Below are 15,381 nucleotides of genomic sequence, written 5' to 3' on the forward strand. Positions count from 1 at the left end.
CTGTGATGCCATGGCACTCTACCCAGGGGGATAGCTTGAGGCTCCATCTAAAAAAAAAAAAAAAAAAAAAAAAAAAAGATACAAATTTGAATGCCTCAATTCAATTGCAAAGCAAAATGTAGGGTGGCCAAAAAGTTCATGTTGAATTGCCACCCTGTATAATAATAAAGTTGATTCCCAGATTGGTAATAGCCCAAAGAATGAATTAGAAGTTGGTTAGATTAGAATTTTGAATATTTTGATTATTTTGCTCTGTTTTAGTTGACTTGTCATTGTTATACTGAAATGTTTGCATAGTGCAAAAATTTGTCAACCTTGCCTCATCACAATCCCCCAACAAAATACTTAATTTTTAAATCTAGCTTAGCAAATTCTACTTACATTATCCGTTTTGAGCTATGCTCAAAATTCTAAAATATGTTTCACTTTTGCTTTTTATATTAAAAATCCTCTTTACATAATTGACATTTAAGAAATTTTAGTTCCTAATTATTTTAATAAAGTTTGTTTTTCATAGGTTCTTGAAAATCTAGAGAGAATTAAATAAGGTTCATGCTTATTAGCTCTGATTCTGGAACCAGACTTGCTTAATTGAGGTTTAACACTTAACTGTCTGGGAGACACTGGAAAATTACTTAACCTCTCTGGGTCTTGGTTACCTTTTCTATAAAACGATATGTGACTCACATCATAAGGTTGTTATTAAGTTATATGAAGCACCTTGCATAGTACCTTACACAATTGGGGTTAAACATTACTATTATTTACTTAGATCAATTTCTTAGAATTATCTATGCTTATACCCACTCTGAGAATTTGTTCTTTGTGAAACAGAATCCTGGCATTTTAGAACTAGAAGAAATCCTTAGTGATCATTTGTTCTAGCACCCTTACTGTTCATGTGAGCCTAGACAAAGGGCAAAAACTAGTATGACATTTGGTAACAAGTTGGTGATGAACCTCTAACTAACTGAAATTGGGTTTGGGGGATTGGGTTGAAGGGCGAGAGTGTGTTGGTGTTAATATATTGTTTTGTTCTTTTTACCTCTGTTCAATGATTCTTTAATCACATTGAAACTATTGTTTCTGTTTTTCTCTACACAGTGATCTTAGCATCATGTAGGTTAGCATGAATACTTTTTTCTTCTTTTGTTACCTTAGCTTCCTTTGCACTCAAAGATCAGTCCATGGTATTAGAGATGAAGCTTTCATGTTCATCACTGTAAGACAAGAAACCTGTGTTCATTTATGGTTTCATACTGTCTTAGTCTTCTGCTGACTTTCTGTGACATGAGACATTGCTTCCCACAGTAGTGGAGCATGACCTGTGTTTTGAGTGCTGATTAAGAAAAGGCCCTGTGATCCAACTACAAAATGATGATGGTTGCAATAAGGATAGCAATACTTTTCTCTCTGTTCTTTCCTGTGTTATAGAGCCGACAATTAGAATCAGAAACTGGGACCACGGAGGAGCACAGTCTCAATAAGGAAGCTCGGAAATGGGCCACGCGTGTGGCACGTGAGCACAAAACTATTGTTCACCAACAACGGGTAAGTGTAATAGAGAGTCCTAGACTAGCTACGTTTAGCTCAAGCAAAATGTCAGACCAACTTAAGGAGTTGAGCTATATTCATGTGAATGTTTTTTCTGTACTTTCTCAACATTCAGCAGTATGTTCTCAGTATCTACTTACCTTGGAAATTCTTTAAGGCTTCTAGCAGCAACATATTAATTCACTTGTTTGCCATAGAATTGCCTAAAAAGATTAGTGATGGTTTATTCTAGTCTTTTGGGCAGTGGAACAGACATACATATATTAAATTAATGTTGGTTTTCATCCTCTGAGACAAATTTTTTGAAGACACAATTGTAGGTTCCATGAAAATAAAAATGTCTCAGCTCAGCGCCTGTGGCTCAAGTGGCTAAGGCGCCAGCCACATATACCTAAGGTGGTGGGTTCAAATCCAGCCCGGGCCCACCAAACAACAATGATGGCTGCAACCAAAAAATAGCCGGGCATTGTGGTGGGCGCCTGTGGTCCCAGCTACTTGAGAGACTCGCTTGAGCCCAGGAGATGGAGGTTGCTGTGAGCTGTCATGCCACAGCACTCTACCCAGGGTGACAGCTTGAGGCTCTGTCTCAAAAAAAAAAAGAAAGAAAGAAAAGAAAAATGTCTCTTCAAGACTAAACTCTAAGCACAAAGAAATTATGTTAAGTTTGGTACATTTTTCTCAGTTTGTTTATTTATACCTATATCCTTCTCTTTCCTTGCCTTTACATCAATTTCTTAGAATCATCTATGCTTATGCCCACTTATTTTTCAGCCTATTACATTTTAGCTTTCTAGTTTAGCAAATTCTACTTACATTATCGGTTTTGAGCTACGCTCAAAATTCTACCAAAATCATCAGTGATGTCTATGTTGCTAGCTCCAAAATGGATACTTTGATTTCTTGTTTTTCTTAACCTTTCACAGTTTCATCTCTATTAACACTCCCTCAAGAGAATGTCTTAAAAGATTCTCTTCTTCAGTCACCCATGACTCAGCATTGTCCTGGCCATTCCTAGATTCTTTCATAGGTTCCTATTTCTCCATCCTACAATTAAATATTTAAATTCCTTAGATTTCTATACTATGCTATCTTCTTTTCTTATTTTTTACTCACACTTTAGGCAGTCTCAGCCACTTCCATGGTTTCACTTACTACCAAATCATAAGTTAATATCCCCAACTGGGCTTTGTTACTATGTATCCATGTAGCTTCCTACTTGCTTTAATGTCTTCTTTTTACTATCTCACAGACATCTCAAATTCAATGTTTCACTTACCTAATGTTGCATAACAGACCACCTCAAACTTAATGCCACACAAGAAGAACATTTTTTTTTTATTACCTCTCACTACTTTGAGTATTAGGTGGTCTCAGCTTGGCACTTTCTCTTGGGGTATTTTGCCTCCTTGCAGTCAGATAGTAACTGGTCCTAGTGTCATCTCACAGGCTTCCCTGCTGAAATATCTGATGCTTAAAACTGGAAATATTTGAATAATTGGGAACTGGAGTAGGTGGGGCTTATTCTGCACCTCCCTCTCTCCCTCCCTCTCTCTGTGGTCTAACGTGGCAACTTCAGATTAGTTATACTTCCTAAACAGTAGGATAGGACCCCAAAAGTGTTGAGTCCCAAGAGTTAGACAAGTAGAAGATGTATCAATCTTCTGACTCAGAAATAAAATGTTACTCGTGTCATATTTTTACTAAGTGAGGCAGTCATAAAGTCATAACTTCTTGGTGGAAAAATAGCAAAGTTCTGAAAAAACACCTAGAATGGGAAATGCTATAGTAGTTATATTTTTCAAATCACAATCTGCCACAGTCTACTTTTTGGGCATAATTGTTCTCATCCCTTTCGCATGCAAAATACACTTACTTCTCTCTTCATCCCAAGTCCTCCAAAGCCTGATGTCAGGCTCCATCTCATCATTTAAATCAGATTCAAGTACAAAGAAGCCGTCTTAGGTACAGTTCCTCGAATACATTTATCTCAGTCAAAAAGTTATGAATAACTTATCTGTCCACCTACACATACAATAAATAGTGGTGAAATTAACGATTGCAGCTTTATGCCTCAAAATACAAAGCACATAAAAAGAGTTTTTTTCCACTAGAATTCTTGGCTATATTTGAAAGTAAACATTCAGATTAAAAATAAATCTGCTGGCTTGGCGCCTGTGGCTCAAGCAGCTAAAGGCGCCAGCCACATACACCTAAGGTGGCGGGTCCGAATCCCCAGCCCGGACCCACCAAACAACAATGATGGCTGCAACCAAAAAAAAATAGCCAGGCATTGTGGCGGGCGCCTGTAGTCCCAGCTACTTGGGACGCTGAGGCAGGAGACTCGCTTGAGCCCAGGAGTTGGAGGTTGCTGTGAGTGTGATGCCATGGCACTCTACCCAGGGGGATAGCTGGAGTCTCCGTCTCAATAAATAAATAAATAAATAAATAAATAAATAAATAAATAAATCTGCTTTCCTACTCTGTTGTAAGCATACTGTGTCACTTTGCTGAGAAGTAGAGACAGATAAATTTAAACAACTTCTCTAATTTTTTTATAGTATGATATGTGATAGGTTTTAATCCAGTACGGTATATTTTAAGCAATAGAATGAAGAATTTTTATAACACTAAAACTAATTTTTCTTCTAGCCATGTTTAGTTAATAGTCACACTTGCCCTTCTGAACAAACAAGTATAAAACTGCTGGTCTAAGTATATGAAACAAATGTTTTCAGACAGACAGCAGACAGTAACATGAGTATGATGCTTGAGAGAAAGGAAACGAATAAAGTTAGCCCTATGACCTCTCAGGTTTTCTGCCTGGGGGCTCTTTCCATAGTGCAGAACAGGGAGGCAGATAATACAGTTCAGAGAGCCTGAAGGGGCATGAATTTTCAGGGCAGAATACCAGACAGCAGAGAAAGTTTCAAAATTCTATATGAGTTTCCCCTTCAATCTATTACTGGACACTAAACCATGTCTATATAAGCTGAAACTCCATAAGACTGGACAAAGAATGGCAAAGGAGACATAAGCTGGGTAATTACCAAAGTTTACATAAAGTTAGGACACATTCAAGTTCTGACCAGCCAAAGTTGAGACTGAGGTTGACTCTTAAAGAATATGTTTAGGTGTTGGGCGACTAGTGAACCCCAATCTAGGACAGTGGTCAGCAAGGGAGATGGTACTTGAAAAATCACGAGACTTTACACCAATCCTATAGCATAAAGTCTGAAAGCCTATAAGGGCATACACTGTTTCACGTGCCTGGTGGCCGCATAAGAACAATGCAGCAACCTGTCCTGTTTCATGGAATCTTTTTATTGGGTACATAACAGAGTATACGTGCAAGAATGCATAGCAGTCAGTAGTCAGCAGTCAAGTTAAGAATGAAGGAGGGGAGATTACAGCCCTCAGGAAGGTTGAGTAAAGGGTAAGCAAGGACCTAGGTAATGGAACATCTGAAATGGCCAGATAATGGCGCAACTGGAAGAGAAAGGGGAAAAAACAAGTCTTACCTCCTCAGACAGACATGTCAGCTTCTCTAGTCTAAGCTACTAGTTGATGGCTCAGCTTGCCTGCACTGCTAATTTCCCTATGCAGGAATAGTCATGTAAACATTCCCCTGAATTGAGCACTTCACATTCCTTTTTTCTCAATTAGGAAGTATAGAGGTGGCCGGAAGTATAGAGGAGCCTTTACCCTGGCTCTTGAGGGTCTGTGGGGTCTCAGCCTATCTATTCCCACATTTAGGGACACCACACACACAGTCAAAAGTCCATATAAAACCTCTGACTCCTACTGTTACTTGAATGTTTTATCAGTAAGGCTTCCAGTTAACACATATCTTGTATGTTACATGTATTATATACTGTATTCTTACAATAAAGTAAGCTACAGGGGAAAAAGTTAATAAGATTAATAAAGTAAAAATATATTTACTGTTTGTTAAGTAGAAGTGGATCATCATAAAGGTCTTTATCCTTGTCATCTTCATGTTAACTAGACTGAGGGAAAAAAAGAAGAGGAAGGGGTTGGTCTTGCTGTCTCAGAAGTAGCAGAGACACTAAGAGGTGGAGAAGGTAGAAGGGGAGAGGCAGGCACACTTAGTGTAACTTTATTGAAAACAATTGTACATCAGTGAGCCTGCACAATACAAAACTATGTTGTGCAAGGGTTGAATGAACTCGCATTCAGGAACCCACATACGTGTCATCCATTAGCACTGCTAATAGGCTTGTTTAGAACTAAGCTATAGAACTTTAATACAGGTGTTTTTTTTTTTTGGCTGGAGCTGGGTTTGAACCCGCCACCCCTGGCATATGGGGCTGGTGCCCTACCCTTTTGAACCAAAGGCACCACCCTAAAGATAATTCGATTTTTTTTTTTTTTTCAGTTTTTGGCCGGGGCTGGGTTTGAACCCACCACCTCCGGCATATGGGTTCAGCACCCTACTCCTTGAGCCACAGGAGCTGCCCTTAATATAGGTTTCTAAAAGCTCAAGCTAATCCATAAGTAACTTTTCTGCCAGAAAAAGAAATGCCATTTTTCAAAGGAAGAAAACAAAATCCAGCATTCAGCAATATAATGTTCATAATGTCAGGAATCAAATAAAAATTGTTACATATGTGTATTAAAAGAAGCAGGATTACAAGTGTCCTTATGATAAAAGGATTTTTTTTCCTTCTTGGTAGATGCCCAGTAATGGGATTGTAGGATCAAATGGGAGGTCTAGCTTGAGTTCTTTGAGGTTTCTCCATACTTCCTTCCAAAAAGGTTCTATTAGTTTGCAGTCCCACCAGCAGTGTAAAAGTGTTCCCTTCTCTCCACATCCATGCTAGCATCTGCAGTTTTGAGATTTTGTGATGTGGGCCATTCTAGCTAGGGTTAGATGGTATCACAGGGTGGCTTTGATTTGCATTTCTCCAGTGGGGGTGAGAGAAGGGGAGAGCAGAGAGAGAAAGAAGGACGGACAGATGGAGGAAAGGAAGAGCAGAGAGGGAAGGAGGGAGGGGAGTGGGATCTTGGTGTGTGACACACCTTTTAGGGGCAAGACACAATTGTAAGAGGGACTTTACCTAACAAATACAATCAGTGTAACCTGGTTTCCTGTACACTCAATGAATCCCCAACAATAAAAAAAAAAGAAAAAGAATAACATGGTCTAAAAAAACAAAACAAAAAAAAGCAGCAGGAAAATATAATGCATGACCAAAAGAGAAGTCAGTTAAAACAGACTCATTAATGCCAGTGATGATAGAATTAGCACATAAGGACTTTACAATAGTGAAGATGCTCCAGGATAAAAAAAAAAAAAAAAGAATATATTGAGGAAAGAAAAAATATACAAAAGAACTAAATGGGACTTTCATAGCTGAAAATATATTTGAAATGAAAAATTCAATAGATTAGACATTACAAAAGAAAGAATAGTGAGCTTGAAAGCTTAGCAGCAGAAATTTTCCAACTGAAACATAAAAGAAAAATAAAAGACTGGTTAAAAATGAACAGAGCTGGGCTTGATGGCTTGTGCCTGTAATCCCAGCTACTTAGGAGGTAAAGCAAGAGGATTGCTTGAAGACAGGCGTTCAAGACCAGCCTCGACAACATAGTAAGACTGCATGTCTAAAAATCTAAAAAATAAATGAACAGAGCATCAGTGACCTATGTGGGACATATGTGATCTATCATACTTTTATTGGGAGATTGAGAAAGAATAAAGAAGCCGGGCATGGTGGCTCACACCTGTAATCTTAGCACTCTGGGAGGCCAAGGCAGATGGGTTGTCTGAAGCTCAGGAGGGAGACTCCATCTCTAAAAATAGCCCAGGCATTGTGGTGGGCACCTGTAGTCCCAGCCACTTGGAAGGCTGAGGCAAGAGAATCACTTGAGCCTAAGAGTTTGAGGTTGCTGTGAGCTATGACAGCGCAGCACTTTGAGGCAAAGTGAGACTGTCTCAAAAAAGAGAGAGAGAGAGAAGGAATAAAGAAACAGAAAAATATTTGAAAAAAAGTATAGTTGAAAACCATTCAAATTTGATAAAAACTATAAACTAAGATCCAAGGAATTCAACAATCCCCAGGCAAGTAAAACACAAAGAAAATCATACCAAAGCACATCATAATCAATTTCTTAAAAGGCATGATACTCAATGGTGAAAGATGGACAACATTTCCTCTAATATCAGGAAGAAGATAAGGTTGCCTGCTTTCTCCACTTCTATTCAGCATAGTTCTGGAAGTCCTAACAGTTAGGCGAGAAAAAGCTATAAAAGGCACCTAAATCGGAAAGGAAGAAGTGAAACTATCTCTGTTCACAGATGACATGGTCCTATACATAGAAAGCCCTGAATATTCCACCCAAAAGTGAACAAAACTATTAAAGCTAATAAACAAATTCAGCAAAATGGCAACACACAAAATGAATGCACAAAAATCAATTGCATTACTATATTCTAATGATGAATTATCCAAAATGGAAATTAAGGATAACAGTCACATTAGGGTGGCACCTGTGGCTCAAAAGAGTAGAGCACCAGCCCCATATACTGGAGGTGGTGGGTTCAAACCTGGCCCCGGCCAAAAACTGCAAAAAAAAAGAAAGAAAGAAAGAAAGAAAACTGTCACATTAATAATAGCACATAAAAAAATAATAGCACCAGAAAGAAAATACTTAGAAATAAATTTAACCAAGGAGACAAAATACTTATACACTAAAAACAACAAAATATTCATTAGAGAAATTAAGGAAGACATAAGTAAATGGAAAGACATCATTTACTGGGCTGGGTAATTTATTGGGTGGGCTGGGTGCCTATAGCTCAGTGGCCAGGGCGCCAGCCATATACACTGGAGCTGGCAGGTTTGAACCCAGCCTGGGCCTGCCAAATGACAATGACCACTACAACCAAAAAATAGCCAGGTGTTGTGGCAAGCACCTGTAGTCCCAGCTACTTGGGAGGCTGAGGCAAAAGAATCACTTAAGCCCAAGAGTTTGAGGTTGCTGTAAGCTGTGACCTCATAGTACTCTACTGACGGCGACATAGTGAGACTCTGTCTTAAAAAAAAACAAAAAAAAAAACAACTACTACTGATCTCCAAATTGATCCATATAGTCAATTCAATCTAGGCCATACACCTAATAGGGTTTTATAGAAATTGTTTAAGAACTCAATGAATCCTCAACAATAAAAAAAAAATTAATTAAACAAAATTTTTTGAGACAAAGTCTTTGTTGCCCAAGCTAGATAGTTACTGTGAGCTATGGCATCATGCTCACAGGGTGTCACTCTTGCTCAGGCTGGTCTTAAACTCCTAAGCTCAAGCAATCCACCTACCTCAGAATTAATTATTTTTTGACAAAGGTGTATCCAATTTTTGTAAATGCTAAATACAAGAAGCTAAGCACAGTGGCTCATGCCTGTAATTCCAGCACTTTTGGAGCCTCAGACAGGAGGATTGCTTGAGGCTGGGAGTTATAGACAGCCTGGGAAACATAGCTAGATCCCATCTCTACAAAATATAAAAAAAAAAAAAAAAAAGCCAGGCCTGGTGACTTATGCCTCTAGTCCCAACAACTCAGGGGACTGAGGCAGAATTGCTTGACCTAGGAGTTCAAGACTATACTCCAACCTGAGTAACAGGGCAAGACCATGTCTCCTAAAAAAAAAAAAAAAAAAAAATTATCACTGTAATCAGCATTTACAGAGTAAAGACAAAAAATTCTATGATTACCTGTATTTTCACAGTTGCCAAAAAGACACTTAGTAAAAAATTCAGTATCTCTTAATGATTCAAAAATAATATATCTAGGTGGTGCCTGTAGCTCAGTAGGTAGGGCACTGGACATATACATCTAGGCTGGCAGGTTCAAGCCTGGCCCATGCCTGCTAAAGAGCAATGACAACTGCAACAACAACAACAGCAACAAAATAGGCAGGTGTGGCGGGTGCCTATAGGCCCAGCTACTTGGGAGGCTGAGACAAAAGAGTTGCTTAAGCCCAAGAGTTTGAGGTTGCTGTGAGCTGTGACACTACGGCACCTACCCAGGACGGCAAAGTGAGACTCTGTCTCCAAAAAAACAAAATAAAATAAAATATCTAGTCAGTTGAATAGAGATATTTTCACTCTGAGGAGAATAACTTCTTAAAACAACAAAATTTATCTATAAATTTATCTATAAATTCTATATCTATAAACCACAGTTCTATTGGTCAGAAGTCTAGATGGGGTTGGCTGCTTTATCTGCTCCAGCTAACACAGCCAAAATCAAGGTCTGTTTCCACACTCATTCATGCTGTTGTCAGAATCCTGTTCTTTGTACCTGTAGGTATAAGTTCCTTGTGTCTTTCTTGGATATTAGCTGGGGGCTACTTCTAACTCCCCGAAGCTGTTCTCCCTGGTCCTTGTACATGGATTCCTACATTTTAGAACTATCAGTGGTACATTCATTCTTCCTTGTGCTTAGAATCTCTGACTTCTTTTCTGTGCATCTGATGTCTTACTCCAGCCAAAGAAAATTCTCTGCTTATAAGTTTCTAAGTTGTCATGTGATTAGATGATAACTCTAGTCACCACCCAGATAATCAAGTATGATCTTACTGTCTTAAGATCCATAACCCTAATATGTCTACAGATTACATCTTGTATACCCATAGTTCCAGGTATTAGGGTATGGACATCTCTAGGGCCATTCCACCTATTAAAGTGAAACAAAAAAAAAAATCCATTCACCATTGTTGGTGATAATCCATTATCATCATTGTTTTTCAGTGTCATGAGAGAATTAGTCAGTGCATTTGTGAAAGAAAAATAAGGGATTTAAGTATTAGGAAAAGCTACATCTGTCATTTATTTATAGATGATATAATACTCTGCCCCTAAACATCTGAGATCCAACTGTCACTAAGAGTACAGGAAGGTGAATACAAGGCTATATATTTTTTAATCTTTGGTTTCCTATTAACCAGCAATGGTGACTTGAAAATGCAATTAGAAAAAAATTACTCACCATAGCAATAAAATACTCATGAATAAACCAGTGAAATCTCATGACCTATCAGTAGAAAGGCTTGTTTAAACCAAAGAGTATAAAAGAGACATAAGAAATTGAAGAGATGCAAAAAATGCGGATTTTTACTAAATTTATGGGTAATCTTAATGTAATTTCTTATTTTCTCTTGTAAGTGAAACTTATATTTTTAAAGGCACTTGACAATATAGTTCTAAAATATATCTGGAAATTTGTTTAATGTGCAGGAATAGCCAAGAATATTAATGAGATTTATGTGCCTTATCACATATTGAAATATATAAAACATACAGTGATGACCATAGTGATTAAAACTGTGGTATAATACAAAAGTTAACAATAACTTTATTTATATGGCAAAGAAAATTATTGGTGTATGTATGGGAATTAGGTGTAACAACTTAAATAATTCAAACAAACCAATCTTGAAAGCATATAGGGAAATATGATGCATGATTTTTGAAGCATGCAAGGAAATATGAAGAACATCATATTAGAGGCTACCAAGAAATTACTGTTAGATGTGACAGTGGTATTATGGATATATGAAAAATGTCTATGTTTAGAGACTTTTACTAAAGCATGTAGAAGTGAAATGAATGTATCTGGTGGATTGTGGAGGTATAATGGAGAATTTTTGTCATTTTTATATTAGTTGTTATTTTATAACAATACTCTATATTCACATAATTTTTTAAAAATTAAAGATATGCAACTTAAAACTATATAAACCAAGTAGGGTCTGTAGATTGTGCCAAAGTCAGTTTCTTGTTTTCTATACTCAACTCTAGTGTGTAAGTTGTTACCACTGGAGGAAGGTGGGTAGAAGGACTCTGTATTAATTTTGTAAGTAGTGAGTCTATAATTATTCAGAATTTTTTAAAAATTAAAAAATAAGTGAGGGGCGGCACCTGTGGCTCAAAGGAGTAGGGCGCCAGCCCCATATGCCGGAGGTGGCGGGTTCAAACCCAGCCCCGGCCAAAAACTGAAAAAAAAAAAAAAATAAGTGAATAAAATTAAAGGTTTAAAAAAGGAATCATAGCTACCACCCACTAAAGCCTTTGAACTACCTAAATCAGGGGTCCTCAAACTTTTTAAACAGAGGCCCAGTTCACTGTCCCTCAGACGGTTGGAGGGCTGGACTGCGGGCCCTGGGACAAGTTGGCTGCTTAAGTAGGACAGCCAGCGGTGGCAAAAACACCCGGAGGGCCGGATAAATGTCCTAGGCGGGCTGCATGTGGCCCATGGGCCATAGTTTGAGGATGCCTGATCTAAATAGTCTAGTCACTTAAAGAAAGAAGATGAAAAGAAAATACACTCATTATTATTTTCCCATTTAATAGGTTTTAAATGATCTGGAATGTCATGGAGTTGCTGTATCAGACCAAAGCCGAGCGGAGCTGGAACAGAAAATAGATGAAGCTAGAGAAAATATCCGTAAAGCAGAGGTAAGGTGGCAGCTAATTGTGGTATTATACCCAGCTCTAACAACAGTGTCATGGCTGTGAAATACCCCTCTAAAATTGAGTTTTTATACATATGATGAAGATGATTAACGATCTTCATTTGTGTTCAACTGTTATTTATTACTTTCTATAAAGGCACTGAACACACTGTGAAGAGTTTACAATCACGAAATATTAAATAACAAAAGAACTAAGTCACAATGAAGATACTAATCTTAAAGCTTTTACCAAGTACATAATAAGCCAGGCAAATTAATGGGAGAGAAATTGATATATGTAAGTTCAGAGCCTAGAAAATCTACCTGGAAGGTTCCATGGATTTAGGGACATGAGCTGGGCCTAGGAATGGGAAAAATTGGTTAAGCAGAGAGGGAAAAAAACTATACTAATAAATTTTAATCAGTCATTTTTAGAGTTGTGGGACCTTTTGAGGATTGTTTGAAACTTGTGAAACATTCTGTCCCACAAAAGAAAATAGTACATTTTGTAGAAATGTCCAGTGTTTATGTACCCAAGGCTAATACGCCCTGCTCAAGAGGGAGGAGGTTGAGATGGGAAACAAGAAAGTATTAGCAAATAGGGAAGACAGGGTATACTTTGATTAGAGCAGAGAATTTTTATAAGGAAATATGATAGAAAGTAAGTAAACTCATTGTGATTATGGCTACTTCATGGGGGACATGTTTATCTACTTAGCTGCAAAATGGTGAAGCGATATGGAGGTAGACATATTAAAAAGAATGAGACAGCCCTGGAGAGATTATGTTCTTGTTAATGTTACCTCCTAAATGGAGGGGTTCATTTGCTTGGTGGATATTGCTCCAGTAGACCCAGCAGCCAAGTCAGTGGGGGCAGGTTACTTGTCCACAAAGAGCATACTGGGGATAGTTCCCAAAGCTGTGTCTTTCCAAATGAGTAAGTTAACCTGGTTTTATAGTCAGAAGGTAATAAGGTATGATCTGATAAGATCTTGCCAGGTGGTAGCCCAGTGCTCGTTCTCATTTGACCCCAGATCCTGTCATACAGTGTTCACTTCTTAATTTAGTCCCAGCTCTTGGGTCTGAGCCCTTAAGTTCCAGCTGTTGGTACATGCTTGGTATATCTGAACTTGCTTGAGTTATGTGATCTTCAACCTTGGGGTCCATAGCAACTGAAAAACAGCTCACAACTTTGTTATAAAAGTTGAAAAAGGGGTCGTGCCTATGGCTCAAGGAGTCGGGCACCAGCCCCTTATACTGGAGGTGGCAGGTTCAAACCCTGCCCCGGCCAAAAACTGCAACACCAAAAAAAGTTGAAAAAGATTGGTCTGGTATAGTTACATTAGGAAGGCATAAAGAATGCCAAAGATAACTAAGATAGTAAAGTATAAGTGCCAGGAAGTGGTCTTATATGTAAGGAACCCAGTAGACACAGAAGTGACTGTGGAAGCAGTTGTCAAAGCAGTTAAAACAGAGGAGAAGACTTAAGATGGGCAGTGGCAGATGAGTCATTTTTGACTAGCCAGAGAAAGAGGGATAGCGCAGATTTATGCTCTGCAACTTCAAGAGGCAGACATTGGATAAAAGATGAAAGTAGGAAGGAGGCAGGTGTGAGTTTTGTTTTGACAAATATTTTCTACCGGTCAGATCTTCTCAGTGACTAAACAAACACCTGGACATAGTGCAGCACTGTAAGTGTGTGAGAAGATCTGGACAAGCATCTGTCAAGGACTCTATATGAGGAATTCTTGCATTGGTTGAGGGTTAATCTAAACTAGTGATTTTGAAACACCCCTTTGAGACTCTGGAGGTTTTGAGGAAATGCTTCAGTGGTTGTGGGGTCAGGAGAGAGGCAGTGTAGACAAGCATAGGGAATATGAGCATGTTTTTGGCACAGTCCCATGGAAGTAATCTGAATCAGCACAGGCTTACCATCTGTCTGGTCTAGAGAAACTCCAGCACCCCCACCTCCACTTCACTCCTGTCAAAGTCTGATCCATAGCCTTCAAGGCGAAGAGGGCTTGCAACAAATAGCTATTTTCCTCTCTGAATTCAGAGTCATAGCCAGACTACTTCCCTATGTGCTGGCCAAGTACTACTGGCAAGCCCTTGCCTAGTTTGAGAAACACTGGCCTATCATAGGAAAGGTTTTCCTGTTTGTTTCCCCACAGTTTGGTTGAAGACCTTGGTAGAACAGGAGTAATTATTTTGAAACAAGTCTCAAAAGTTTTTGAAGGGTATTTCTTATATTTTCCAGTTCTTATATTTTCCATGTCCAGTCTCTATCCGTGGTGTCACAGTCTGGTACACTAACTCCACCAAATGCTTCTCCCATTCCCAGTAATAGGTTTCAGTCACACAAGAGTCTTCATTTAGACTGAATGACCTATTATTTCCATGAATTTGCTAAACTAGACAGTGTTTGTTAGTTTAAAACAGAAATATAAAGTAAAATTCTCACAATACAGTGTCTTACTCCAAACTTTACAACAAAATCAACAATGATTTGATCCATTATCTGTCACAATTCTGGATGTTTACCAAGCATTTATTTTGCTGGGTTTGCCCAAGGTTACTCAAGTCACTGTATTCAGCCAGAGGGTCAGCTGGAGGGCTAGGCTCAACTGAGATAGCTGGATCTTTTCTCCATGTGGTCTTTCATCCCCAAGTAGTTGAAACTTGGCTTCCTTACATGGCAGGGGCACATTCCAAGAAGTCGAGTCCTAGTAGCACTTACTAAGGAGCTTCTGTTTCTATCAAATTGGCAGATGCCCCATTAGCCAAAGCCAATCACATGAAAAGGCCCAGAATCAAGGTGAGAGGACACTATGTGAATTCATGGAAGTCTAACAATTTTCCACAGTCAGTATGACCTGATTAAATCATTTTTCTCATCTGTAAAATGGAGTTTATGATATCCATCCCCAGAATTGTTTTGTGGATAATGTGAAGTAGCCAACTGTTTTAAATTTCACATGAACTTTATTGATAACCTGTATAATCATAGTTCCTAATATATATGATAAAAGCTTTTTGGAATATTTTATTTTAAGATACCAAAGATAGAATGGCAGGTATTATTACCTACCTTTTTTTTTCTTTGAGACAGCGTCTCAATCTGTCACCAAGTCAAGAGTACATACCATGGCATCATCAGTCTAGCTCACAGCAACCTCAAGCTCCAAATTTTTATCTCCATTTCTAAAAGTCTATATGCTTCAAAGAATCTTAGGATTAAAAAACTCTTAGGTGGCTCGGAGCCTGTGGCTCAAGCGGCTAAGGTGCCAGCCACATACACCTAAGATGGCGGGTTCGAATCCCCAGCCCAGGCCCGCCAAACAACAATGATGGCT

At 38.5% G+C, this 15,381-nt stretch overlaps 1 protein-coding gene across 4 annotated transcripts in view; it reads left to right on the forward strand.

The window, feature by feature from the left end:
• FCHSD2 (FCH and double SH3 domains 2) overlaps positions 1–15,381 on the forward strand; it is a 274,562-nt gene that overhangs the window by 232,444 nt on the left and 26,737 nt on the right. For all 4 annotated transcript variants that reach the window (XM_003780920.2, XM_023509932.1, XM_023509945.1 and 1 more), the window contains 2 exons: positions 1,435–1,551; positions 11,928–12,032. In XM_003780920.2, the coding sequence (XP_003780968.1) occupies positions 1,435–1,551; positions 11,928–12,032 (222 nt within the window). The remainder of the gene's footprint in view (positions 1–1,434; positions 1,552–11,927; positions 12,033–15,381) is intronic.

This window comes from Otolemur garnettii, unplaced genomic scaffold, assembly GCF_000181295.1.
Source record: "Otolemur garnettii isolate 467f Iridium unplaced genomic scaffold, OtoGar3 scaffold00001, whole genome shotgun sequence".
Lineage (NCBI taxonomy): Eukaryota > Metazoa > Chordata > Mammalia > Primates > Galagidae > Otolemur > Otolemur garnettii.